Here is a 27895-nt window from a genome sequence, read left to right as displayed (position 1 = left end):
ACCTTATTGTGGATGGAGAATAGCCCATGGGATGATGGTCTTAACCTTGCAATTGAAGAACTTTTGGGGAATCGACAAGTCAGTAAACAACAAGACAAAGACCAATTGTCTGCATTCAATCGGAAAAGGTCCATTGTTTGGCTGGTTATGATCGTGACATCAATCTAAATTTTGGGTTATTTGTCAATTGTCATCCATCATGGAATAACAAATGAACAGTCAGCATTACATAAACATGTACCATGTATGCCAAATTAGGCTTCTAGGTACCAAAATAGGAAAAGGAGGTGTCTAGCATTGGATACTTTTCTCTTGACTATAACATAATAACTGATTTTTTATAATTTCGTTACAAAATCCAAATTAAAAAACCATATAATCTCAATTTAATTCAGGAGCTTATAAATACCCATAAAAAGAATCTGAGGTGGTGCAAACCTAGGGTTCACACGCTTCTTTTTGGAAATTTAGGAGCATAATATGAATTCCAATTCAATTAAACTAGAAGCATTCAATCCTCAAATTACCATAAACATATAACATTAATGATTAAAGTCAGTAAAGGATTTAAAAAAAATTTCACTAAACCATGTTCCATACAATAAGTCCCAGCAAGAAACAACTAGTTAATGTGAAATAAAATCAGTCATCAACTAAAATTCTATCATAATAATCAGATCTATAATGTTCACCCACCTAACTATGGTCTATAAGATGCCCAACAAGGGCAATGTTGTAACAATATGATGGGTGATGGTAAGACTATGGTAGGAAGTTATAGGCGACAAGGGTAGGATTGATTAGGGTGAAATAAGGGTGTAAGGAATGGTGAGAAGGGTTCAAGGCGTAGGATAAATGGGTTAATTGGGAGTAGCTTGTCGGGCTTGCAATTGAAGAACTTGTCGGGCTTGCAATTGAAGAACTTATAGACCGCCTAACTATGGTCTATAAGAACTAAAATCAATTGAAGAACTTGTCGGGCTTGCAATTGAAGAACTTATAGACCGCCTAACTATGGTCTATAAGAACTAAAATATGCTGCTGAAATAAAGGTGAATGTAATCCATACATGGGAGCAAGGTTTTAAATTTCGGTTTCGGTACCGGTTTCAGACCCCACGAAATTTCAAAATTTCGGTCAACATGGGAGCAAGGTTTTAAATTTCGGTTTCGGTACCGGTTTTGGACCCCACGAAATTTCGAAATTTTGTGGGGTCTGAAACTGGCGAAACAAAGAAAACACTATTTTATTCAATATAAAATTCGGCCGAAGTTACCGAAATTTCGGTAACTTCGGTAAAATATTAGTTTAATTAAAAAAAAAAAGGTTTTTTGGGTGAAATTTCGGAAAAATTGAAATTTCGACCGAAATTCCGAAATTTCGTACGAAATAAAATACCGTTTCGGGTTTATGTCATTTCGGTGTCAGCCTCGAAATCCGAAATTTCGGTTCGAAATTTCGAATTTCGGTCGAAATTTAAAACATGCATGGGAGTAACTTGTTGGGCTTCATGTCTTGATCTTAGAAGCAGGAACCTTCTCTCGGGGTGCCGCTCCCACCTCAGAACCTCGATTCGGCTCTCCTTAGGAAGGATCTTCCAGGGAGTGCGACCCTAGAGAGACAGGAACCGCTCTAATGACGCTCCCAGCTTGCTTCTATTACTCTATAAGTCCCACCATCACCAACTTCCTTATATTAAACTCCTCCAACTCTTCAAAGTACTTCGTTGGAGCAAGCACAAAGGCTTGTGCATCTTCAGAAGACACGAGGAACGAGTGCACACAAATGAAGATGGTGAAGATGGTTAGAAATTAGCTTTTAGATGTACTTAAATTTTGAAAGATACATATGAAAATGGTTAGAAACTATTATTTTTTGATGTACTTGAATTTTGAAGGATATATAAAGAAAATATTACATACAAGCTCCCATGACGCTCCCAAACTTAGACTCTTCTAGACCCCACGCCTCCCCGCTCCCGCCCCTGCACGCGCTTTGTGCTTCTAAGGTCTTGATCCTCCACTGTAGGCACTGGCCGGGAGGGGAAAGAGAGCAGGCTAGAGAGAGCTAAAGAAATGTTGTTCACAACCAAGATAAAGACAGGGGGAGAAGAATGGAGAATCAAGATCAAGAGAGGAAAGAGAAAGGGGTAAGGAAGGTAGCTTATAAACCCAAACATGAGGGTGAGAGGAGAAGTAGTGAGGAAAAAGGAAAGCAAGACGCGAAATAGGAGAAGAAGAGATGGAGGGACAAAAAAGGGATTGTTGTCCCTTTTTTGGAGGAGCGGGGGGGGGGGGGGGGTGTGTTGGTGGCTACATAAAGCCGTGAGAGGAAGAGAGGAGGGGACAGGGAAGAAGTCGAGAGAGAGGGGGAGTGAAGAAGGTGAGTGGGGTAGAGGGGGAAGAGAGGAAGTTGAGAGAACAAGGTTTAAAATTTTGGTTTCGGTTAGAAATTTCATTGGAAACCGTGTAAAATCAAGGAAACACATGAAAACATATGCAAATGATAGAATTTAAATATGAAATTTCAGAAAAGGCTAGAATAAGCACTAATACACATTTATAAATTATCATATAAGCAAGACAACCATCCAAAATGGTTTAAAAACATCAACGACATGTCTGTCGCACATGTGAAACAATTTAGTACCTGCCAAATTTCACATGTAATTCATGTAAATATTTATAAATAATGCATGCACCACATTTTGCATTCACTTTGTATAAATTTAATTATATAATACATACTGATATTGTATACGACTATTACACTTATGATTTTTGTTTATGCATTTCAGTCATTTCAGTTTCGTTTTCAGTGGGAATGGAAGCGGAAACATTTCGGTCATTTCATGTCGGTTTTGATGGAAATTTAAAACCATGCGAGAGATTAGGGGAATGAAGAAGTTCTGTTTTTTTTGTGGGGGTGGGGTTGGAAATATCATTTTCCACTGGTACCCCCACTTTATTAAAAAATGTAATATTAGTGGGAATGTTTTCTCTATGCATGTAGATGGCCGAAACACTCCTTTATTCTTTGCCAAGAGTCCACTATTATTGACCCTAATTCTTCCCATAAATTCTATAACTGGCATCACATCAGTTTAGCAGCACTCGTGTTACATGGATTCTTCTAGATGGGCGAAGAGTTTGTGTCAGACACGTCTCGGATTGCAATACTTCAGGATTCTTTATGATACTCCTAGACCTCTTTTATTTGTTTTCTTTCCTGAATACTATAACCACAACTTTACAATTACCACAAGTTTTGAGTTTAACCCATCCTAGTAGTAAGTTTCTTGAATGGAAATAAAACATTATATCTACTATGCCTATTAAAATTTTCATTATATCACTTGTTATAGTCATATTATTAGGTAAAAAAAAAAATAAATTTCAGTATTTTGGCGAATCCACTAGTCGTTCATTTTGTGGTTTGGCGAATCCGACAGTTGATACCCATGTCGGATTCCGACACTCGTATCTGTACCGATGCAACATAGAGCAGCACCCTATAATGCTTTATTGGAAATCGACCTCTTTATTTTTCCATGTAGTGTAATTATTCCATTGTGTTATGGGTTTTCTCTTAGAGTTGGATGCAACTGTACGAGTGAACATCATTATCATTATTTTAGACATGGGTTCCTTATAATTTTATTCACTTTTGGTTGTTTCATTTCTTATTACATGAGAAAGTACACATTGTCTACTCATCTACTCTTTGCAGGCCGAGGTTTCTGGACCTGTCCATGCTGAGGAAGGAAATCATCCAGAGCTTCAATTGAAGCAATATGATTATTTTGGCTTTGGTGTGGAGAAGATTTTCTTAACTTTTCTTACCATACATTTTTTTTTTCGATTCTTCTTTCCTTCATTTCAGCTAGACTTGGGTTCTTCTTTTGTTAGTTAACGTGAGCATGTGTCTCGATAATTTTTCACTGCTTTGTCCTGTGTCACATTTATTACCTGTTCTATATGTTCTACATATATATTAAAGGTTGCAAAATTCATTATATGAACTTGATTTTAGTGTATTATTTCTACATCCTATAATCATTGCTTTTAGGTGTGGTTCCTGATATGTATGTTTGAATTTAAGTACTGCCAACATGCATGATGATATATTTGCATTCACATGCGTTTGCATTTGTGATATAGCATAACATAACATACTTTTAGCTGTGATGCTTCCTGAGAGTTATATGTACATGTTTCATACATGTAATTTTATGCATGTACACATATGTAGGTATTTACATACTGTTAGCATGCATACCTATAGATTTCCCCATATATATATGGGACGGTCAACAAGGTTTTTTAATTTTAAGAGGTAGTATGGTCAAACAAGGAGTTTCTTTCATTTCTAATAGGTAAGTCTAGTTGGTTTAGGTTTCTACTTAATGTAAGGGGTTCTACATCCATAAATACCCCCTCCTATCAGTGAATAAAGGGTCATTTTCTTGAATAAAATCCCTTATCTGAATTAAATTCTCTCTTTGAGTGTTTGCTATCTTTGAGTTTGTGAATTATCTTGGTGTGTTGTCGTAAACCCTGAATTTCTGGAGTTTTCTGAGCTTCCTGGAGTTGCAAACAGCCACATTAGGAGAGTTCAGCTGCTGAATTTTTAGCAGGCTGAAACCTGTTGTTTTTTGGTCTTTCAACAGCCCTACTTTCATGTCGGTAAAATTCAGCTTTCTGAATTTTCTGCAAAATGGTTTCTTCTGATTTTTGCTCTTGGTTCCGCCATTCTACCATGGTTTTAAATTTCGACCGAAATCCGAAATTTCGGACTGAAATTTCGGATTTTGGTGGAGACCGACGCCAAAATCATTATACCCGAAATGGTATTTTATTTCGTCCGAAATTTTGTTTTCCCCTGAAATTTCACCCAAAAATCTATTTTATTTTAATTAAATTAATATTTTACCGAAATTTCGACCAAAATTACCGAAATTTCATATCGAACAAAATAGTCCTTTTCTGGTTTCACTGGATTTCGGCCGCAATTTCAAACTTTCGGTCAAAATTTCGATTTCGGTGGGGTCCGAAACCGGTACCGAAACCGAAATTTAAAACCATGCAGTCTAGATGCCAAGAAATTTAGTTCTCACCAAACCATCACATTTTCTTACTGAATTCCAATAGCAGCTGGTCGTCCTCAGCTTGTCAAGGCTGAAAACTTTCACAACCAATAAGTAAAATCATCTCTTGAACCTTTAATTCTCTTTACCTCGTCTCCCATATTTAGTTTAGAAATTCTGAACTTAATAGCAGTTGCTCGTCCATTCCAAAACTTGGGGCCAACCATTACCACCTACTTCAACACCATCTCCTAGCCCTACTACCACCCTCACCTAAATCCTACCTTTTCACATTACCCCACCGAAACCTCCACCTTTCCTGGCATCACATATACTACCACTTTCAACCTTAGGCTTCCGTGCATCATCGGGCTCTAATCTGTTGTGCCAACCTGCATCAGGAACATATGATGTCTCTAGTCCAAAGAAACACACATAACAAGGAGAAGAACCATGTGAGCATGGTATAAATATTAGGGCTTGAGTTATACATGTTTGACTTGATTATGCCAGATAATAAAAGAACAAATTTCGATTCCATTTGGAGAGTAGTCTCTTTTCTTTCTTAATATAAGGAAGTTGATTTTTGGCTGTTCCTTACTTGGAGATAAAAGGAAACTATTGTGATGCTCAATTTCATTGCTAAGACATAATGGTTACTAAGCTAAAATTTTCACAGAACTTAAAAGTATCAAAACCACTCTAAAATTCTATTTAATTACAAGTGTTAGAAGAGAAGAGAGAAGAGAATGAGTGAGTTAGAGATTAGCGCCCCTTCACTTATGTATTTATATAAAATATAACATAATACAAAGACCATCTTACTCTTAGGCACATATACACTCCTAACACTCCCCCTCAACCTGGAGTGTAGATATCGTACATTCCTATCTTGTTACAAATATCATTTAGCGTAGCTTTACCTAAAGACTTGCTAAAAACATCAGCTAGCTGATCCACTATTTGAGTGAAGGAAACATTTATCTTGCCTTTTTGCATTCACTGACATATGAAGTGACAACCTACCTCTATGTGTTTAGTTCTCTCATGAAAGATAATATTGGTAGCAAAGTGAACAGCAGCCTTATTGTCACAATAAAGCTGAGCTGGGAGAGATGAAGAGAAACCAATCTCAGATAGGAGAGAGCACTACCAGATAAGCTCTCCACTCGTATGTGACATGGCATGATATTCCGCTTCTGCGCTTGACTTGGAAACTATGCCCCATTTCTTTCTTCGCCATGATACTAGGTTACCCCCAACAGAGGTACAATATCTGGTGGTGGATCTCCTAGAGACCCTGCCCAATCTGCATCACAAAAGCCTTCTAACTTCTCATATCCATGCCTTTTGATAGCATGCCTTTTCCTAGTTCGCTTTTCAGGTAGCGAAGAATCTGAATCACGACTGCCCAGTGGGAGGTACGTGGCGCTCTCATAAATTGGCTAACTACCCACACTCCATTTGAGATATCTGGCCGAGTAACTGTGAGATAAATAAGTTTTCCAACAAGTCGTCGGTACTTGCCAGGGTCATCCATTAAGTCTCCCTCATCTGCAAGCAGTTTTGTATTTGGGTCCATGGGAACAACAACTGGTTTCATACCCATAGAACCTATCTCCTCTCACAAATCTGGCACATACTTCCGCTGTGAGAGGGAGAGACTAGTACCGGAGTAAGCTACCTCAATTCCCAGAAAATATCTTAGGCGCCCAAGGTCTTTGGTGAAAAATTCTTTCCGTAGGAAGGCTTTTAACCCCTGTATGCCAGCTGTGTCACTCCCTGTAATGATAATGTCATCCACATAGACTATGAGAAGGACATGCCCAACATCACAACAACGACTAAAAACAGAGTGGTCAACTGCACATTGCTTCATGCCAAATCGCATGACAATATCGCCAAATCTCCCAATCCATGCCCTAGGAGACTGTTTGAGCCCATACAAAGATTTGCGAAATCTGCACATTGAGGAGGACTTCTCCCTTGAGCAACATACCCAGGAGGTTGCTCTATGTAGACCTCCTCAGTTAACTCACCATGGAGAAAGGTATTCTTGACATCAAGCTAATATAGAGGCCACCCTCGGTTGACAGCGAGGAGATAAAAACTCTCACAGACGGGATATTTTGGCAACTGGTGAGAAAGTCTTGGTGTAGTCAACTCCGAATGTTTGTGTGTACCCCTTGGCAACTAAGCGCGCCTTGGTCCCATCTGGCAAGTATTTTATTGTGAAGACCCAACGATAGCCAACTGGCCGAGCACCATGAGGGAGAGGGACCAAATCCCGAGTATGATTAGCCTGAAGAGCGGCCCACTCAATATCCATAGCAGCACGCCAACCAGGGTGAGCAAGAGCCTCTGGCGCAGACCTAAGCAAAGAAATAGAAGACAAGGGCGAGACAAAGCTGCGAAACGAAGGAGTGAGATGATCATAAGAAACAACAGAGGAAATAGATGTGCAGTCGTATGGGAATGAGTACGTGATGCAATCGGAGAATCTACAAAAGCATCAGGAGAGGGTAAGAGAGGTACCTAGGATGGAGGGGCCGGTATCTCCGGCTGAGAAGATGCTGCCCCAGGTATATCGTGGGAGTCATTGGGCCTCGAATGCCGCTGATAGACCTTCAGAGCAGGAGGAGCCGAAGGAAATTGTAATGGAGAAAATGAGGACTCTACAGGATCAGGTAAAAAAGGAAGAGGTAGAGGAATCTGAGAGTTGGGTTGAAGAGGAGGGTCCAACGACACCTATAAGGGAGAAGAGGTGGACTCCAAAGGCCCACGGATAACTAGAAGGGGAAGGGTAACTTGAGAGTCTGTGACTGGCCTCTCCGTCGGAGAGGGAAAGAAAGATAAAAGACTTGAAGAAAGTGACATCGGTAGAAACAAAGAGGCGACACAACCGAGGGCTATCGCATTGATAACCCTTCTAGGTACGAGAGTACCCCAGAAAGATACATCTCTCCGCTTGAGGATCCAATTTATCGTGGCCAGAGAGACGTTGTGGACAAAGCGCACACAACCAAAGATCCGTGGAGTAAGAGGAAAGGGATCACGTTGAGGATGCAAGACAGAAAAGGGAGATTGACCATCAAGGATAGAGGAGGGAAGCCGATTAGCCAATAAACAAGAGCTAAGCACGGCATCGCTCCAATAGGCTTTACGGACCCACATTTGAAAAAGAAGTGTGTGGGTCATATCAAACAAATACCTGAGTTTCCTCTCGGCTACACCATTTTGGTAAGATGTGTAGGCACAAGAGGACTGATGGACAATGCCACGAGTGGAGAGGAAATCCTGAAAGCCATTAGAGGCATAGAAGTATTCCCGAGCAATTTCAGTACGCAAACATTTAAGACGACAATTGTATTGTGTAGTGACCTCGGCATGGCAAGTACGAGAAGCAATAAATACCTGCGAGCGATCCTTAAGAAGAAAAAGCCAGGAGAAATTATCAACAAAATGATGAAGTATCGGTAACCAAGAAGGGAAGGAGCCCGGGAAGGACCCCAGACATCGGAATGCATTAGCTCAAATGGACTCGAGACGCGACTAACCACCCTGGACGGAAAGGGCACATGATAGTGCTTCTCGAGCTCACATGACTCGCACTAAAAGGGCTGAAGAGAGCCAGAAAGAACAGAGGACTGCTGAAGTCGCTGAAGAGAGGGATGGAATACAAAGCACTGATGACAAGGCAAGACCAGATTGAGGGGGAACAATACCAATACCAGATATGGGTGCAGTAGTCCCATTGGCCAGAGTAACAATAGAGGCTTCAACAAACTAAGTGACGCAGTGCTACCCGTCATATGGTTGGAGTCCCCAGAATCAATAATCCAATAGCCAGAGGTAGTAAGAAGTGAAGCAGGTGAACCACTGGGCTGTGCAAAAGGTGTAGTAGGTGCTCGGCGGTGCGCACATAGGTGCAAAAACTCATCATAGTCGGCCCTGGAGATAAGGAAATAGTTATCATGTGCTACTGGTCCAGTGGAGGAGGATGTAGAGGCACCAGGAAGGCTGGCATATATGATGTGACCAGAGTAGGGGGAGAGAGTCCCAGATGTAAAACAGCGTGTAGCCACAATATGCCCTGCTGCCTGACAATGAGTGCAGTAAGGGTGCCCACACTCACTAGCTACACGGCCGCCTGCAGAATCATGGCGACGAAGACAACCTCGATGGCCCTGACCTCTGGCAAAGCGACCACTACCACAGCCAGAATGGTCACCACCAACATACGTGCCAAGAGTAGAGGTATCAACAGAAGGGGCACATGACCCATGAGGCTGCATACAGCGCTGCCCACGAGGGACGATCCCTGTGAGAGATGGAATGGACCCTTCAAGTGGGACGGAAGTCATCTATGGGAAAGAAGCCTCCACAGAAGGGGAATAACTAGAGAAGGTAGCCGAAGGTGGAGCAGTCAATCCGATAGTATGAGTTGAACTAACAGGAGGGTCCATGGTGAAAAAAATATACACTCTCAACCACAACGACGGTAGATGATAAACAATAGAGAGGTGAAGAGTCACACGTTGGGCCTGACCATGATATTGCGGCTCCGATGAAGAGACATAGTAGAACGAGACATATAATCACTAGCCAAGAGGAGAATAGAGGCTAGGAGATGAAATCAGAGGCACAACACCTCACTTGGACATTTCAGCGCACGTGGCGTGCAATGAGGAGAAGGGAAACAATCAACATAGATCGGAGTCGTGGAAATGGATAAAAAATGACCTAAGATGATTTAGGCCATTGAAGAGAAGGGGTTTAGAACCCGCGAGAGAGAGAGAGAGAGAGTGTGTGAGTTAGGGTTTTAGGGTTGAGGGTGTGGGTTGGGTGGCGGGTTAGAGATGGGAGAGAGAGCAACAAGGGGAGGAAATGAGAGAGGCGCGGGAGGTGAGAGGGGCGTGGGGTGAGGGTAGCGAGGGAGAAGGGGATGGGTTTAAGGGGGTGAGGGTGGGTCGGATTAGGGAAGGAGGGGCGTGAGGTGTTGGGTTAGAGATGGGAGAGAGAGCAGCGGGGGCGGGGACCGGGGCCGGGAATGAGAGAGGGGCGGGAGGCAGCGAGGTGGAGGAACAAGGTGGAAGGGCGAGAGAGAGGGCGTGGGTATATGACAGGAGAGGGTCAAAGTGAGAAGAGAGAGGGCAGCGCTGTGGACGGCTAGAGGAGAGGAGGAGAGTGGTGGAGAAGAATAAGGAGAGAGGAGAACAATCGTGGTCCCTACGGAGCCAAACCCTAGGGCTCTGATTCCATGTTAGAAGAGAAGAGAGAAGAGAATGAGTGAGTTGGAGATTAGCTCCCCTTCACTTATGTATTTATATAAATGATAACATAGTACAAAGATTATCTTGCCCTTAGGTACATATACACTTCTAACAACAAGAATACCTAAGACTCCTCCAAAGGTACAATTGTCAACCAGTTCCAACTTGGTAGCAATGTCTTAAAATCCGCATTTGACAAACAATTGATGAGCTTGTTAGTGAACAATTCAACTAATTGATCTTTGCTCTTCACATTGGGACTTATTTTCTTTGAAGTCACTTTATATTTCATAAAGTACAATAAAATTCACTATGAAGTATAACCCCGATTTTGCACAAAATTCTCTTAAAATGCCTGGATTATCCTACCTACAAAGATCGACATGAAATGAGACATCTCCTAGAACCTATCAACAATAACAATGATGGAATCGAATTTCCTAGCAGTCTTGACAAGGGGTGTACATGACAATGTCTTGGGTTTAATTTCTAATGGATTGACTTGCCATGTGCTGCATGACACAAACTGTCCCCACATGATCCCATCAAGTAGAGTTTCATCATGCTTGCCCATACAAGATTGCTCCTCAGTCCCCCCAGGTGAACTTTTATAATGTGGTTCATTTTCTCTTTCAAGGTCAGTCCTAATCAGCTACTGATTTTGTTAGGTTATTTTGATGATCGAAAGTCCGGCGTGGACTATCAGACGATCTGTGACCAAGGTTTTAAATTTCGGTTTCGATGTCGGTTTCGGCCACCACCGAAACCGAAATGTTTTGGTTTCGGGCCGAAATTTCGGCCGAAATCATGTAAAAATATGATTATGATTTCGTTTATTTTTTTTTAATTTCGACTGAAATGTCTAAAATTTCGGTGATTTCAGTGGAAATTTCATAAATTTCGTTGGAAATTATAACATTTCGGTGTACATTTTTTAAATTTTGCTGGAAATTTTGTAAAAAAAGTCAAAAAATGAAAATTTAGCCTACATTTCGGCGAAATTTCGGAATTTCGGTAAAATTTCGGCGAACCATGTGAATTTCTTTTCGGTTTGTGCCAAAACCGAAATATTTCTGCCGAAATTTAAAACCATGTATGTGACACATTTCACCATGGTTGGAAATTTTTTAATGTAGTACTGTATTGTTTGGGTCTTAGAAGCCCATGACCCTTACTCGTCTTACCTATATGTGGTCTCGTGGCACAACTTTTAGGAGGAAGAGTGGGGTTCAAACGACTAGCTATAGGAATTCTAGGGCTGTACACAAGTTTGTATCTTTTTGAAGTGCAACATGTAGTTTCAAGAAGGCTGCATCAAAATTGATGGTGGGTAGTGGATTTGGTGTTTAGACAGACTTAGGCCTTCTAATGTATAGGTTGAGTGAAGATACTGCAGTCTAATGTATAGTTTGAGTGAAGATAGTGAAGATACCTAGTGAGACTCCTGCATTACAACGTTAAATAACTATTCCTATGAAAGGACCCTTGTATAATAGGAAGAAAAAGTGGTCAATCCACCTAAGTAGGAGTGGGAAAATAAGGCGTATGCTCAAAGATTGTGACTTCTGGAGACATTATTTCCTAGAAATTGACTTTAACCCAAGAAAATGCATTTAATAGCACGAGAATCAAGTATCTCTAGCTTGGGACCAAGACGTTGGCCAAAACATCCACATCCAAACACACTTCGAGGAAAAGAGAGGAACATCAAGAAACAAGATAGAAGCGCGGATGATAGCATGTGATTGTTCAAATAACAGGTTGGGAGCGCAACATAAATCCAATACGTTTTTGGAACATTAATATAGAACAAGTGATCTTGCCACTTAAGATGCCAAGTTTTCCATTCAAAAACTTCACTATGTTTGAGGAGTTTCCAAATGAAGTTTGATGCAATATACTATGATGATTAACCATTAAAGAAAAAAATTAAAATACTACGATGATCACAATAAGATTGAAAGATGGGATATTTGTATTTTTTGCATTATTAGAACGAAAAATTAAATTCCATATGAAAGGCTTTAAAAATAAAAAATATTTCAGAACGAGCATTCATTGAATAAATCCATTTCATTCATGAACAATCATCCCCAAATGTAACAAAGTATCTAGTTCCCAATAAAATTGTAATACGACACAGACTCATATATCTAAATGAATTAAAGAGAATGAAACATCATGATGATTTTCAAGAAGAGGAAAAGACACCCTATGATGCTTACGAATTCACACACTTCACAATTTAACTTCTACAAAGAAGATATTGAAGGAACCATGACCCTCAAACTCTTCAATGGAGGATGACCCAATTGACAATGCCACTTTGGAGAATCGCCAAGTTGAAATGTAGCCTTACATGCCTCTACGAAGTAGTACATCCCTCCAAATTCATGGCATCCACCATTCTTCCTTGTTCCCTTAGATCCTGACAAACACAATGTGATGAATAGAAGGTTTCATAATAGTTAAGTGAACGGGTGATTTTATTTACGTACATAAAAGTTAAAGTAAATTTCAAAGCAAACAACACGGAGATAGAGGTATACTAGAATCAGGATGTGCAATACACATTCCAATGACTCTAGATACCATACCATATTCAAGGTAAATAATGCCGGATGAAAGAGGCTTATTTAACAAAGAGGACGCACATGATATGATGTGGAGCTTTGGAATCAATAACCCAAGGAGCAAATGATATAAAATAAAACAATTCAATGCATGTACTGGCAAATGTTGAGGGATTGTAGAAGACTGCTGAATTTTCTTAAGTTGTTGATACTCATGGTTTGAAATTTCGGCCGAAACATGTTTCAACCGAAATATTTTGGTTTTAGCCTGGATCGAAACAAAATTCACATTTAATCAATTGTTTTTACCAAAATTTGCCAAAATTTCAACTGAAATTTCATTTTTACACCTATTTACAAGATTTCCACCGAAATTTTAGAGATCCGAAATTTCCACCGAAACCAAAATTTTTCGATTTCGGTGGTGGCGGAAACTGAAACCGAAACCGAACCGAAATTTAGAACCTTGGATACTCTTCTCGTTTGAGAGGGAGCTTATTATCATTGAAAGTAGACTACTGAGTAGAGTAAACGGGTAGTAGTTTATCCTTTCCATTTAACTTAGTATAGGTCATTTAAAGCCCAAGAAATTCGGATTGATCTATGATCAATGATCTACCATAATTGTTGCTCTCCACTGCCAACAAAGAAAATTTTGATCATTGAAAATTAAATTACTTACAACAACATGGAGTAATCACTTATGGTTTGTGGGAATCACACTTCAACTTATCTATTCTTTTCAATTCACATCACAATCCCCACAATTTGACACTAAATTCTTGATTTTAGTACTTAGCTTCGACACATACTTCACATCTTTTGCCTCAAGCTCAATATGCGGGATTTTTGTTGGATCAGATCTTTCGCTTTGATGGAAGCTTTTGGACCGGCGGCTTCGCCGTCCCTCCCCTTGACCCATCCTCTTTGATTCTGATTGTGGGGCATTCAATGCACTTGATGTAGACTTTATTATTTCCATATGGTATGTTGAATCACTTGTGAAGTCGACTCCACTTGATTTTCTTTTCTTGATTACAAGGAAAGGGGAATTCAACCAAAAAAAAAAAAAAACCCGTCCAACACTGCTGCCAACCATTGAGGTTGCTGCACACAAGGTTCTGAAAATTGGAATCGAATCGTAAATAGCGACAGGGTTCGAATCGTAAATCGGATCGTTAAAAATATAAAAAAATAAATAATAAAAATTAGTAATTATTTATTTTTCATTCAAAACAATTATATTAAATATAAAATGTTATGATTAGTAATCAAAACTTGCGGCTGATATTAGTAGAAGTAGGAAAGATGAGGAGGAGAATAGAGTTAGTGTAAGCCCAAGGGTTCCCATGGGTTCAACTAATCATCTTTTCCTTGTTGTTTTGATGCTAGAAAACCCAAATTGATTGGTTTCTATGGACTAATGAGTTGCCTTGTAGTGTTGTGCCTTAGACAGGATTTTGATTGTTCAATCCAACTTAGCACAATTCAACCACTAGACATTGTTTGAGCCTTTGAGGATCAACGTGCATAAATGAACCAAGAGAGCTTGCACACATTGGGGGGCATCATCCTTGGAAGATGTCCAAGTCAAGAGCTCAAGTTGAGGATCCCACAAGCATGCCTTGTACAATGCCAAAGTGAAGCTTGGAGTTGAACAAGTGATGATGATCTACTCATGCATTCAAAACGAAGAATCCATTCAAGAGAGAGTCACATGGACCAAGCATTCTTAAGTGTTTACTTACAAGCCAAGAGCCCAAGGATGACCTTTGAAGCCAAGGCAATCAAGGGAGTTCAAGTATTTTACAATTTAGATTGTATTGGAGATCTCATTCAGATGGTTTTGCATTTCAAAGTGTTTTCCAAACCTTTTTCGAAACCACCCTTGAAACCTATTTGTATTTCATGGAAAGTCATTTTCAAAGGTCCTAAACATTGTTAAAACAAAAGGCCATAGCCCAAGAACCAAAGCCCAAGTGCCAAGCTGAGGCAAATAGTGAATTGACCTCAAATCGACACTTGCATAGTGGACCACAGATCTTAATTCCACTTTAATTGGTCCAAATGATTTTCAAATATTTTTGAAAATATTTTTTTCAGATTCCTCTGATTCTTCTCATGTCCTTAGAGTATAAGAACATCAAAATCCAATGGAAATGAGATATGAATTTTACAAACCGGCCTAAAAAGGCTATTTTTTTGCAGCCGTGGGCGACCGCCTAGTCGATCACCGTGTTCAGAGACACAAAGATAAAATATTCCAACGTGCTAGGCGAGGGCGACCGCCCCCTGCGGTCGACCGAGTCTCCGCGAGGAGCTAGCCATTGGGGCATAACGTCTACTTGATTTTTTTACTGTTTTTTGAACTTTCCTAGCCCAAATTATCCCAAACGATCATGAATCATTGTGTGCTATAAATATGATATTTTCTCATAGATTTAAGGACTTTTGGAACTATTGAATATCATCCTTGAGCTTAAACTTTCAAGTTTTCTAGATTTCTTCAAAGAGTTTTGATTTTGCATATCCTTTCGAAGATCTCCATAGGCTTTACTTGTATCATTCCTTGGATAGTATTTGTGATCTTTATCATTGTTGGATCAAACCTACATAGAGGCTAAGAGAGATTTTCCTTTGTTCTTCATTTGATTTGGTGAGAAGGGCGGTGTCCCTAAACTTGTAGTGAGAAGGGTTTGTTCTATTGAAGAGTTGTGGTGGGGATTGTACTAGCTTGGGATCCGGCTTTAGTGGAGATCCAATTCACCCCCCTCTCGGTTGCTACACCGGTATTTAAGTTAGGGTTTTCTTTACTTGTTTTTAGGTTGTTAATTTGGGCGAGGGGTTCATATTCGATTTATTTCTAATCGTACAGGCCCCATCACCAAAAAAAAAATTGAATAAAAAAGAATTGTAAAAAATCGTAAAAATTGCACGATTCAAAGCCAAATCTTACGTACGATTTTTAGGAGAAACGATTCTTCCTTCCGATTTGGATCGTTCTACCCTCGATTCGATTTGAATCCTAGATTCAAATCATGAATCGTATGATTTTAACAACATGGGCTGCGCATGTTGAGGTAACTCTAGATTTGGGTTCATATCGATCCCAACTTTCGAAAATCTGAAAAGAAAAGGAAGGGAAGAAGGGGAATGAAAAAAGAAAGGAGATACATAAGCCGTAAATTAAAGAGAATAAAGAGAACAATAAGAATGGGAGAAAAAGAAGTTCTGTGGGTTGAAGTGAAATGCCACAATGTCTGACTCTGTATTATATATAATACGAAACTTCAAGAACTTACCAGTATGTCACACATAAGTGACATAAATGATGGGGCATAACCTGATAATGTATTATACAAAATAATACTAGGTTTTCAACAAATATCATCCATTCTGAGGTTGGAATACATTCCACCGAACTGACTTCCAAGTTCGTCTATAAGTATGTCAACTAATTGATCTTGTTACCCAGCACATAGTGTAGACATTAGATTTGTGTGACCTTTTCACCAACATAGTAAGAATCAATTTGCTTGCAAACAGTAAAACACATTGGTTCCATATGAATCTTGAACCACACCAACTCACGCATAATATGAATTAATTAATGGTTTATTAACCTTTTGATTACTGTATGTTTATAAGTTATGTACTCTCTCTAGCACCCTTCAGGCATTGCTCCCTCTCCTTAGGATTTCTTCTCTATATTCATATTAGTATTTGGTTAAAGTTTCTGTTTTACTTTTTTTTCCCTTTCGGAGGAGGAGGGGGGGGGGGGGGGGGGGGGAGGGGGGATATGGAATAAAAACAAGGTTACAATTTGTTAAGGTTTAATATAAAAGAAGAAAGAGAATAGGACAGGGGACAAATCAGGGTTACAATTTGTTAAGGTTTGATAAAAGAAGAAAGAGAATAGGACGGGACTATGCTAAATTAATTTTGTCAAATAGGGACTAATCAACATTATTGATCTCAACCCATGTTCTTGGTCAGAAATAAGTAATACTGATTCTGAAATGCATTTCCATCTCTTTTTACTCATTAATTACATTATTGCTAGCTAATGTTTGTGTGATTAGGAAATGACAACATATAGTTCCTGCAAAATTGAAGTTCATTTTTATAAATGCATTACTGTGATACCTGTTGGTATAATTTGACAAGTACCTATGTTATTCTCTGCATACTTTAATACTTGTTTTTCCTTTTCTAATGATTTTAATCGATTCTTGTCTTTTTCTAGGTACTATTACTTCGGTTCATCAAGTCAATGTAATTTCATCGTCTAAGGTGGCTGCAGCTATCATTTTTGTAGTGCTAGTTTATATTAATGATGTACAATTTTCAATTATCACTCCATAGATATGTATCATAGGTTATCGTGCAAGCACTTCCAGTTTCTAATTGTTTTTAGTGTGGCAGCTGACCTGCTTGGTACTGCCTCATCAGCATGGTACTTTGTTGCAACCAAAGTCAATCTGGAATGCAGATGAAACTCTTCAGACATGCTCAATGGTGGAGAATATATTACATTTAGAACCGATAGAAGTATGTTCCTCAGTTTTGTCAATGTAGTCATTCTTTTTCTAGAGGAAGTTCACACTCATGTTTGTTTGATGTAATCATTAAAAAACGGTAGTGCCAATATCATTATCCTATTTACAACTGAGCTCAAAATTGGCTCCCTTCTTTTGTAGATCTAGGGACAGATCTGAATGTATTTGATCCAAGTTATGAAAAAGGAAAAATGCAGAAAAAAATAGAGAATATATAATCTAGATTTAAAAGTGTTTCCAAACTAAAGTAGAACCTGCACCTAGAATGGAGATGGAGGGACCGGTTCCTCTTCAGAATTGTTGAAAAACTTCTCATAACATAGTTTCCCTCTCCTATTCTCTTGCTTGTTATCTCAGGCCACGAATAAAATGTAATCATATTTTTATTCCACTCCACAATTTCTACACCCATATTCAATCTCTTAAAACACAATGTAAAAGACCAAAATTACCTTACTTAAGTAGTTAATTGACTAATTGGAATCACTAAAATATATCTAATATCAGATAAGAAACTAAGATAAATTCTAATAAAGACGTCTTGAGAGGGTATTAGCACCTTCCTCATTTTCTCCTATCTTTTGGGTCCCTTATGACTTTGTGGCCCATGTGTTGGCCAACCTTGCATGGAACTGTTGCCCATTTGATATCCTCAAGTAGTGTGCCCCAATCTCCCAATGGGTATTCGGTGTATTTCCCTTTGCCACGGTATTTGTACAAGTCCTTCAATTGCTCAACTTGTTGTATGTACCCATTGGAACTCATTATTTTTGCAAAACAGACCATGAATCCTCCTTGAAATTCTTGATGCCTTCTATATTTTTGACTTGAACCTTGTACCCGAAATTTCAAGCCTCCATCTAACCTGCTAATGATAATGTTGTTCATCGTATCTTTTGTGTCCCAATTCACGATCCCACATATTGGGAGTGGTACGAAATCCAGGAGATGATCAGGATTCCACTGATAAACAGTCTAAAGATTCATTTCCTTTTATCAGCTCCAACTATTGTAAGCAAAGTATGGTTGTGGTAATGCTAAATCCAACTGTCGCTTCCTACTGTTTGCGATACTTCCCAATAAGTTGCGAAAACAGTTGTCAATGTCAGTTTCTGCTCTGTCCATTTGTTCATGGATGGTACACACTATTGTACTGGATTTTTTTAGCCAGTATTTGCCAAAAGCTTCTCCAGAAGCGGATAAGAAAGGGAAGAAAATGAAAAGAAGAAAGAGAAGGGAAGAAGGGGAAGAGGGAAAGAAGGAAGATAGAAAAGGGAAGAAGAGAAATACATGTAATATCATTATTAAACTAAAAATGTTTATTACATCATCCCCAAATATATGAGAAAAGTGTAGCTACACATACGTGTAGCTAGCTTAGCTACACCGACGGCTTAAAATACAGTGGGCCCCACATTGTTTCGGTGATGCAAACCATTCATATGATGGGCCCTCACAGAGATGGCGTGTGCCCAAAAAATCAGCTCCATAGGATCATCCCAACCCTACGATTTGTGGCGGCAAAAATGGACGTGTAAAAACCTTCACAAATCTGTCCATTTTTGCCTCCACAGTTTGAAGGGTTGGGATGATCCAATGGAGCTGATTTTTTGGGCACACCCTATCAATGTGAGGGCCTATCAAATGAATCGTTTGGATCACCCAAACAATGTGGGCCACTGCATTTTAAGCCGTCGGTGTAGCTAAGTTAGCTGCACGTATGTGTAGCTACACCTCTCTCTCTCTCTCTCTATATATATATATATATATATATATATATATATATATATATATATATATATATATATATATATGAGGAATATGTTCGTGAGCTTGAGCGTTGGAACATATTCGTGAACTTGAGCTCAAAAACCATTGAGGCCCACATTGTTAGGATGATCCAAAGCATTCACTAGAAAGGGCCTTACATAGATAGGGTGTGTACAAAAAATCAGCTCCATAGGATCATCCTAACCCATCCATTTGTGGAGGTCAAAATGGACAGACCACAAATCTGCCCATTTTTGCCCTCCACTTTTGGAGGGGTTAGGATGATTCAATGGAGCTGATTTTTGGTACACACCCTATCTATGATAGGCCCTTGCAAATGAATGGTTTGGATCCTCACAGAAATTGTGGGACCCATGTGATTGGTGCACTCAAGCGCACCATTCCCTAATAGAGCTTGAGCGCACGAACATATTCCTCTATATATATATATATATATATATTTACATAGGTAATTGAAAATCAACAAATAAAATAAAATAAAAATGAAAATCTAAAAGGGTAAATATGCCACTTATTTGGCTCCCATGGGTTTGCGATTGCGGCTAGAGTAAGTTTGAAACGGGTGCCTACGATTCCCATCATTCTCCCCTTCTTGAAAGTACTCGTCCTCAAGTTCCCCCACGAGCCTTGTCATTGTGGTACTCCGCCCCAATCAAATATGTAAATGACCCACTCTAGCAGTAGTAGTAACTCGTCGAAGTCAGTCATGCTGTATAATGCTCACGACACCCGTGAAAGTAGTATGAAACGCGGGCGGAGTGATAGGGAAGAAATCACCCATGTAGAATCGTAAGAACGCAAGCCCCTTCTGCAAAGTAAAGTGGCTGGGAAGATAGCAATGTACTCCTGGACCGGCGTGAATCCCGTGATAGCTGTGGGTGACACCAATCCATGTATCTTATCTTGCTCATTGAAATCAGACCGACAATTCTCCCAATTGTCGTCTTGTGTACTGAAACCCTCTGTCTCAATCTCCTCAATCCTCTCAATCTGAACATGTATTGCAGAATCAACATTGGCACTATGCTCTTGTCATGATGTGGAATAAGCATCCTCAATGGAATGCTTCAACTCTCCATACTCTGGCAATGCCTCATCCGTCACTATATACTCTGGCTCTGTATCTGCTCTCTTTGGCTATGCTGGAGGATCTGACTGAGCATGTTTTGAAATAGGCTCGAGCTCAACATCAATATCGGCCTCATGTACAATAGCATCCAGTTTATCACGTGACTCCTCATTAGATTTCACAACTTCCTCTTTCCCTTCTTGAGAACTAACCTCATCATCGGGTGGTAGAGGAGAAGAAATAGCTAAGCGGCTCCTCTGCCAATCCAACTAACTCATGAGAAGCTCTAGCCTTTTTATCGCCTCTTCAGATTCGGCTTCTTGTTCATGACAAGTTGTTGCTTCACGTATCAACCTCTGTTGACACTGATGATAAGCCAATGCCTCACAAGCCCACATAAACTCATCATTGACCTCTTCTCATCGACGGAATAGAGGCCCGCCCATGTCATGACGCTTTGTTAACATGTATATCCACATCGACTTGACGTTTCTTCTCATGATGTCTCTGACTCGGTAAATGGTCGCTCGGTGATCATAACCGTAGTATTCATGGTGTGCCTCAAGAGCATCAATCCACTGTAGACTTGCAACCTCATAATCACCACAAGTATCATAGTTCGTAGCCATTAAAATGTGGAGCAAATACTGGAGTCATTTTGGGGCGGATTAACGTCGCATGAGCCAATGCTCAATTCTGAAATGGTGTCCACTGTCCGCCGATACTTGTTAACCTAATCCTTTTGGCAGAGTGTCAATCGGTATTGAAAAAAATGCCTCCAATAGCGCTTATTCACTACTCCACGATCTTTGAGCTAGAATTTCTACCATACCACTGTTTGATTTATTTCTAATGTCAAAAGAAACAGAAACCCTTTCGTGGATCTCGCACGGACTCTCGGATGGCCTTGATCGTGTTCGAATCACAACCGACGGACGAGAATTATCCAAAATCAGCACTGATGCTTGTTGTTGGCTGAGACTAGATTGGATGCAATCTTCAGGTTGTCCCAGCCAATTCTCATGTTGATGGCAGCTTTGAAATCCGACTAGAAACGACCCGAATAAGAGTGTAGTCTTCAAATAGCATGGGAAGAGAGAGAGAGAGAGAGAGAGAGAGAGAGAGAGAGAGAGAGAGAAGAGATGTTTCGTGAGAGAGAGAAGAGTCAGATAGAAAAAGTATGAGAGAGAAGAGAAAGAAGACATACAGAGAAAAGGGAGAGCGAGACAAAAAAAGAGAAAGGGAGAGAGATAGGAAGAGAGTATGAAAGAGAAGACAGAGTGAAACGAGATGTATTTTTTCTTCTTTTTTCCCTTTTTCTATTTTTTTTCCTTTTTTTGCTATTCCCCCCCTTTTGCTTTGTTTATTTTTTTGGCTTTTCCTTTTTAGTCAAACACGACAACACAAAACTCAAGCTTCCGTTTTCATTTTTGGTGGTACCACTGGCTACACGGGCTTTCCTTCCCCGTTGGAGCACGGCAACAAAAACTGAAAGAAAGGAAGCTCTTACATCGGATCTATTACGTGTTAATCCGAGTGCCAAAATCTATCCGTGATTTGTGGGTGAACGGGAAACCACCTAAAGCAGCTATGCAAGACTTGCGACGACTTGTGGATGGTGTGAATTGGGTAGGCTTGGTGGCCACAACGGCAACCAAGCGGTTGTGTGTCGGAGAGACACGGACGACCCGATCCTTTGCTATGAGTGGATGGGGGTTGTGATGACCTTGGTTGGACAAGGAAGTAACCAAGTGGCTGGACACGACTCGAGATTGTGTAGCGCTGGTTGTGAGCAACAAAACGGGTGGGCTTCTTGGATGAGAAAGAAGGCCGTGTTTGCTCCTTGGCTTGCGGGAGAGGGGTGGCCGGGCGGCATGGCTGAATGTGAGTGGGTGTAACACAGTGGGCGCGACGATGTACTCTTGAACTTTGAAGATTGCGGCCAATCACGGGCGGTGGTTTCGTATTCCGGCGATCTAGTTGCGTACTATAACCATGTCTCGAAAACAATTTGCTGTTCTTCACCGTGAATGTCAAACCAACATTGTTCGATTGGTTTTTCCAGAACTGAGTGAACTTGACAATAACTACTACTTCCGATTTAAAGATTGAACACCAAAAAATCGTGTCAGCTGTGATTAACAGTTTAGCACCAATCATATTAATCTTCAAAGCAAACTTCGAAAATCCATAAAACTCCAAATCCAAAAATTATGCTCTGATCTGATACCACTTGACGTAGGATAGGGACGGGAAAAGGAAGAAGAAAGTGTAGGGGAAGAAGGGGAAGAGAGGAAGAAGGAAGAAAGAAAAGGGAAGACGAGAAGTAAGGGAGAAGAAAGTTGCACGCAATATACATCATCCCAATATATATTGGCAATTGAAAATCAACAAATAAAATAAAATAAAAATAAAATCAAAAGGGCAAATATGCCACTTATCGGGCCCCCATGGGTTTGCAACCGTGCCTAGAGTAAGTCTAAAACGGGTGCTTACAGTCCCCACCACTTTGTGTCTCAACTAGTGATCATTTGTGGAACACTGTGCAGCTTCACCATTTCTTTAAAACATAAGATGGAAATATTTTACGCATCCAATGTTTTCCTACAAGAAAAAGAGCATGCCATTTTCAAAATCTGCCTTCATCAGTGAAATTGGACTCCATACTTGGTTGTATCCTCGAAATACTCAACACAATCCATGCTAACATCCTTAATGTACTATGTTTTTGCCATCGTGGTATTAAATTTCCACTGATATTGATACGAAACGACCGGAATGTTCCGATTTCCATCTCCACTGAAATCAAAACTGGAACGATCGAAATGCATAAACAAAAATTGTAAGTGTAATACTAGTTTGCTATATCGTATTCGTTGCATTATTATATTTATATGACTTACATGTGGAAAGTTGTGCGAGCCTTTGCGCAACGGTAAGATTGCTCCATTGTGACATGGTGGTCACGGGTTCGAGTCACGGAAACAGCCTCTCTGCAAAGTAGGGGTAAGGCTGCGTAAATCTAGCCCTCCCAAGACCCCCTGCAATGGCGGGAGCCTCGTGCATTGGGCTGCCCTTTTTTTACATGTGGAAAGTTGTGCATGTATTATGTATACATATTTATATGAATTACACATGAAATTTGGTTTGTAGCAAATTATTAGACATGAGTGACGGTGGATGTCACCATGTGTTCGATGTTTTTAAATCACTGTGGATGATTGTCCTGCTTATGTGATGGTTTCTTAGTCTCACACACATGTGATTGTTTTTAAGTGTGTATTTGTGCATATTCTAGCATTTCATGAAGTTTTAGTTTTAAATTCTATCATTTGCATATGTTCCTTGTGTTTCTGTGATTTTACTGGATCTCCACCAAAACTTTCAAGCGAAACCGATATGTTTCCATTTTTGTGATGATCAGAACTGAAACCTAAATCGAAAAGGTTTTAAATTTTGGTTTGGGTTTGAAATTTTAGTAGAAATCTTGTAAAATCACAGAAATGTATGGAGACATATTCAATTAATACAAATGTGGACTCTTTTCGTATTTCAAAATGTTTGCTTTACTTACAGTCTTACCACCTGTCATCCCGCTTCTCATAGGTTAAAAACATCGAACACCTAGTGTCATGCATTGTCGCGTTTGTCTGATAATTTACTACATACCAATGTTCACGTGTAATTTATATACATTTGTATACACAATATATGTATACATAATACATATTTTTGTATTTCATATGCAATTCATCTATCATCTAATCATCTTTATATATATATATATATATAAAATGTATTATGTATATATATATATATATATTATACATAATACATATATATATATATATGATATATATATATATATATATATATATATATCATCTTTACATAATATATATATATATATATATATATTTATATATATTATGTTTATACATGTTTATATATATTATGTTTATTATGTATTATTAATAATATATTATGTTTATACATATTTTTTTTATAATATATATATATATATATATATATATATATATATATACATAATATGTATTATGTATATATAAAGGGGTTGATGTTTCTAGTCGGCCGACTAGAAAAGTTTTCTAGTCCGTCCGCCAAAAAATCAGTACGGGCCCACAGTTTTTGTGTGATCCGAAGCATTCATTTAATAGGCCCTGACATGGATAGGGTGTGCCCAAAAAATCAGCTCCATAGGATCATCCCAACCCTACGATTTGTGGAGGTTAAAATGGATGGGTATAAAACTTCACTAATTTGTCCAATTTTTAGCTCCACAAATCGAAGGGTTAAGATGATCCTATGGAACTGATTGTTTGGGCACACCCTATCTATGTCAGGGCCTATCAAATGAATGCTTTGGATCATCCAAACATTGTGGGCCCACTGTGTTTTGGGTCGGCGGACTAGAGAAGGTTCTTTAGTCGGCCGACTAGAGACACTTTTCTCATATATATATATATATGGAAATGTTGCTACTCGGTCTTGTAGCTAAGCTTATCTACTCGGTCGGGTTAAATACAGTGGGGGCCCACATTGTTTGGGTGATCCATACCATTCATTTGAAAGCCCCTTACTTAGATAGGGTGTCCACAAAAAATCACACCCATAGGATGATCCTAACCCATCCAACAATGGAGGGGAAAATGGGATAAAATGGACAGACACAGTTTGTCCACAAATCTGCCCATTTTTCCCTCCACTGTTGGATGGGTTAGGATCATCCTATGGGTCTGATTTTTTGTGGACACGCTATCTAGGTAAGGGGCTTTCAAATGAATGGTTTGGATCACCCAAACAATGTGGGCCCCCACTGTATTTAACCCGACTGAGTAGATGACTTAGCTACAAGACCGAGTAGCTACACTTTTCTGATATATATATATATATATATATATATATATATATATATATATATATATATATATATATATATATATATATATAGAGGATAGAGTAGCTGCGCTCGAGCGCAGCACAGAAACAGGGGTGGGCCACATTTTGGGTGGGATCGAAAGCATTCATTTGATGGGCCCTTTCATGGGTAGGGTGTCCACCAAAAATCAGCTCCATTGGATCACCTTAGGGTGTCCATTTGTGGGGCCAAAAATGGATAGATTTGTGGACAAACAGTATCTGTCCATTTTTGGCCGCACAAATGGACACCCATTGGTGATCCAATGGAGCTGATTTTTTGTAGGCGGCCTTCCAACTGAATGGTTAGGATCAACACCCCCCCCCCCCCCCCCCCCCCAATGGCCCCACGCCCCGTTTCTGTGCTCGAGCGCAACAACCCTTTTCTCATATATATATATATATACTAACCATGTTTCTTTCCTCTATCATTCGTTTTCTTTGCATGGAAAAATTTTTCTATATAAAAAAATTACTAGAACTTTTTCTATGGTGGAACTTTTTTACACCTCATGAATAGCATGAGTGGGGCCCACCCTATAAACACATGGTGTAAAATGGTGGGACACATCATTTTCCTTATATTTAGATGGTGTAGGTCCCACAATCTCCAACCAAGCCCATGCATAGGTTGGGGACCACCATAATGTTTTGATGGGGTGGGGTGTATTATTTTACTCACGAGCTCATTATTTTACACCCATGCACGAGAATGCTTGTATAAATGAAAATATGTAAAAATACTGATACGTATCAGTTCACCACTAATACACTTATAATTTTTGTTTCAGTATCGGTTTCGGTGGGGCGCAAAATAGAAACATTTCGGTCGTTTCGTGTCAGTTTCGGTGGAAATTTAATCATCTATTATTTTTTTCTTTCTGGTTAAGCATACTTGATCAACATTAGTTGCTCTTTGAGTGAATATTGATCTTCAATTCCTTGTTCTTCCTTTTTGCGGACAATCTATTAAATTCAGTTATATCATCTCCACCTTGAGCAGTGTTGCCCGAATTTTAGTATTTTTTCTTCATATGGATAATTTTTAATCACCTATGCTTCTGATTTAATCAATAATTACAGTTCTCTTTTTGATTTTCTACATTCTATCTGAGAAAATGATTAAATTAAAATAAAGCCATGAAATGTTATCTGGTTTACATTTTTGTCAGGAGGTGTATGATAACATGTTCTTCTTTCCTTCGTACCATGTCTTTTCTTGTATGGCGCCTTGGTGCCTTCCTATTTCCTCTCGCAATTTTGGGATTGTTCTTTGTTGATTGATCAGTCTTTACTCAAATATTCTAGATTTTGACTAATTGAAATACGTGAATTTTCTAATGAATATTAATGATATTCCATTCCTAATTCTCTTTTTTCCACAACAAGCTTTCAACTTTGGTTGCTTCTTTTGGGTTGATCAGTGTTGACTATTTTATTATTTAATGCTGTATGGCTAAGGTTTAACAGTTTAACCAGCTAGATGCTGTGATTTCAACAACACATTAGATATTGTGTTTAATATTCAGAATTGAATCTCTGATAACAATTGAAACAAAATAATCACCATTACTTCCATGCAGAGAGGTGGGTGAGAACATTTATATAGAAATGGGACATGAAGATTCTGTTTCATGATCCATTTGTTGTGTTCGAGTGAGTGTCTTTTCTTTCATGATTTCTAAAATAATTATCTTTATATTCATTCTTGGTGAATTTCAATATGATAAATGAAAAATTTGACCTATCAACATTGTTCTAGGGTAATGAGGTCATTCCTTTCTAGAATGATTCTCATTATCCGGGATGGCTTGTCCAAGTAGTGTTGTATGGGAGCTTTTCTATTCTCCAAAGAGGTGGTGGGTTGAAATGGAGGCTAAGGTTAGAGAGAGGAAGAAGAAGATGAATGGAGGGATGGAGAGTCTCCACTAGGGAGCTCCTCATGTAAATGTTGTATATAGAGGCCCAAATAGGGCAACATGTGTACAATGACTACAATGCCGTCTAAACTACATATAATACCTAAAATATCCTTACATGTTATTCAACACTCCCTCAAGCTGGAGTGTATATGCTATGGAACTCCAGCCTGCTACAAAGAAACTACAACAACCAACTAACATAACCATACAGGGAAAAATATAATCATCTCATATACACAGTTTGGTACAACACTCTTCAAGCTGGTGTGGTAAAACATAATGAAAAGCATAATAAAAAGATAGCAACTGCCACAAGAGTACAACAACGAGATCGGCGACTATAAAAAAGAGCAGCTCCCCTTGAATCAACATGATGGCGGGAGCGAACAATGACACCTCGACAGGGAAATAACAACGATCCATCACCCATAATAAGCACTAAAGGCGTGCACGAGCACCAACAAAGTAGCACTGGTTAGCAGCGACATCAGCTGAGTAGCACAATGCCAAGAGAAGAACAACCACCGGAAAGGTGATCGGAACCAACCAACAACGGGGGACACCTTCGTCTGGAGATAACCAACCAATGATGGGGAAACCATTGTCTAGAGAGAAGGTCGATGGGGACACCGTCACCTGAAGATAACCAACCAACGACGAGGAAACCATCGTCCGGACTCCGGA

General features: G+C 39.4%; 1 protein-coding gene across 3 annotated transcripts in view; it reads left to right on the top strand.

The window, feature by feature from the left end:
• Positions 1-27895, top strand: part of LOC143857242 (acyl-CoA hydrolase 2-like) — an 85909-nt gene that overhangs the window by 8151 nt on the left and 49863 nt on the right. For all 3 annotated transcript variants that reach the window (XM_077367663.1, XM_077367662.1, XM_077367664.1), the window contains exons 4-6: positions 3730-3811; positions 17179-17225; positions 17358-17483. In XM_077367663.1, coding sequence (XP_077223778.1) covers positions 3730-3811; positions 17179-17225; positions 17358-17483 — 255 coding nt within the window. The remainder of the gene's footprint in view (positions 1-3729; positions 3812-17178; positions 17226-17357; positions 17484-27895) is intronic.

This window comes from Tasmannia lanceolata, unplaced genomic scaffold, assembly GCF_043159265.1.
Source record: "Tasmannia lanceolata isolate RefF3 unplaced genomic scaffold, GAP_Taslan_0.1 ptg000024l, whole genome shotgun sequence".
Lineage (NCBI taxonomy): Eukaryota > Viridiplantae > Streptophyta > Magnoliopsida > Canellales > Winteraceae > Tasmannia > Tasmannia lanceolata.
Note: the sequence above shows the minus strand (reverse complement) of the source record. Positions and strands in the feature narration are given on the sequence as shown.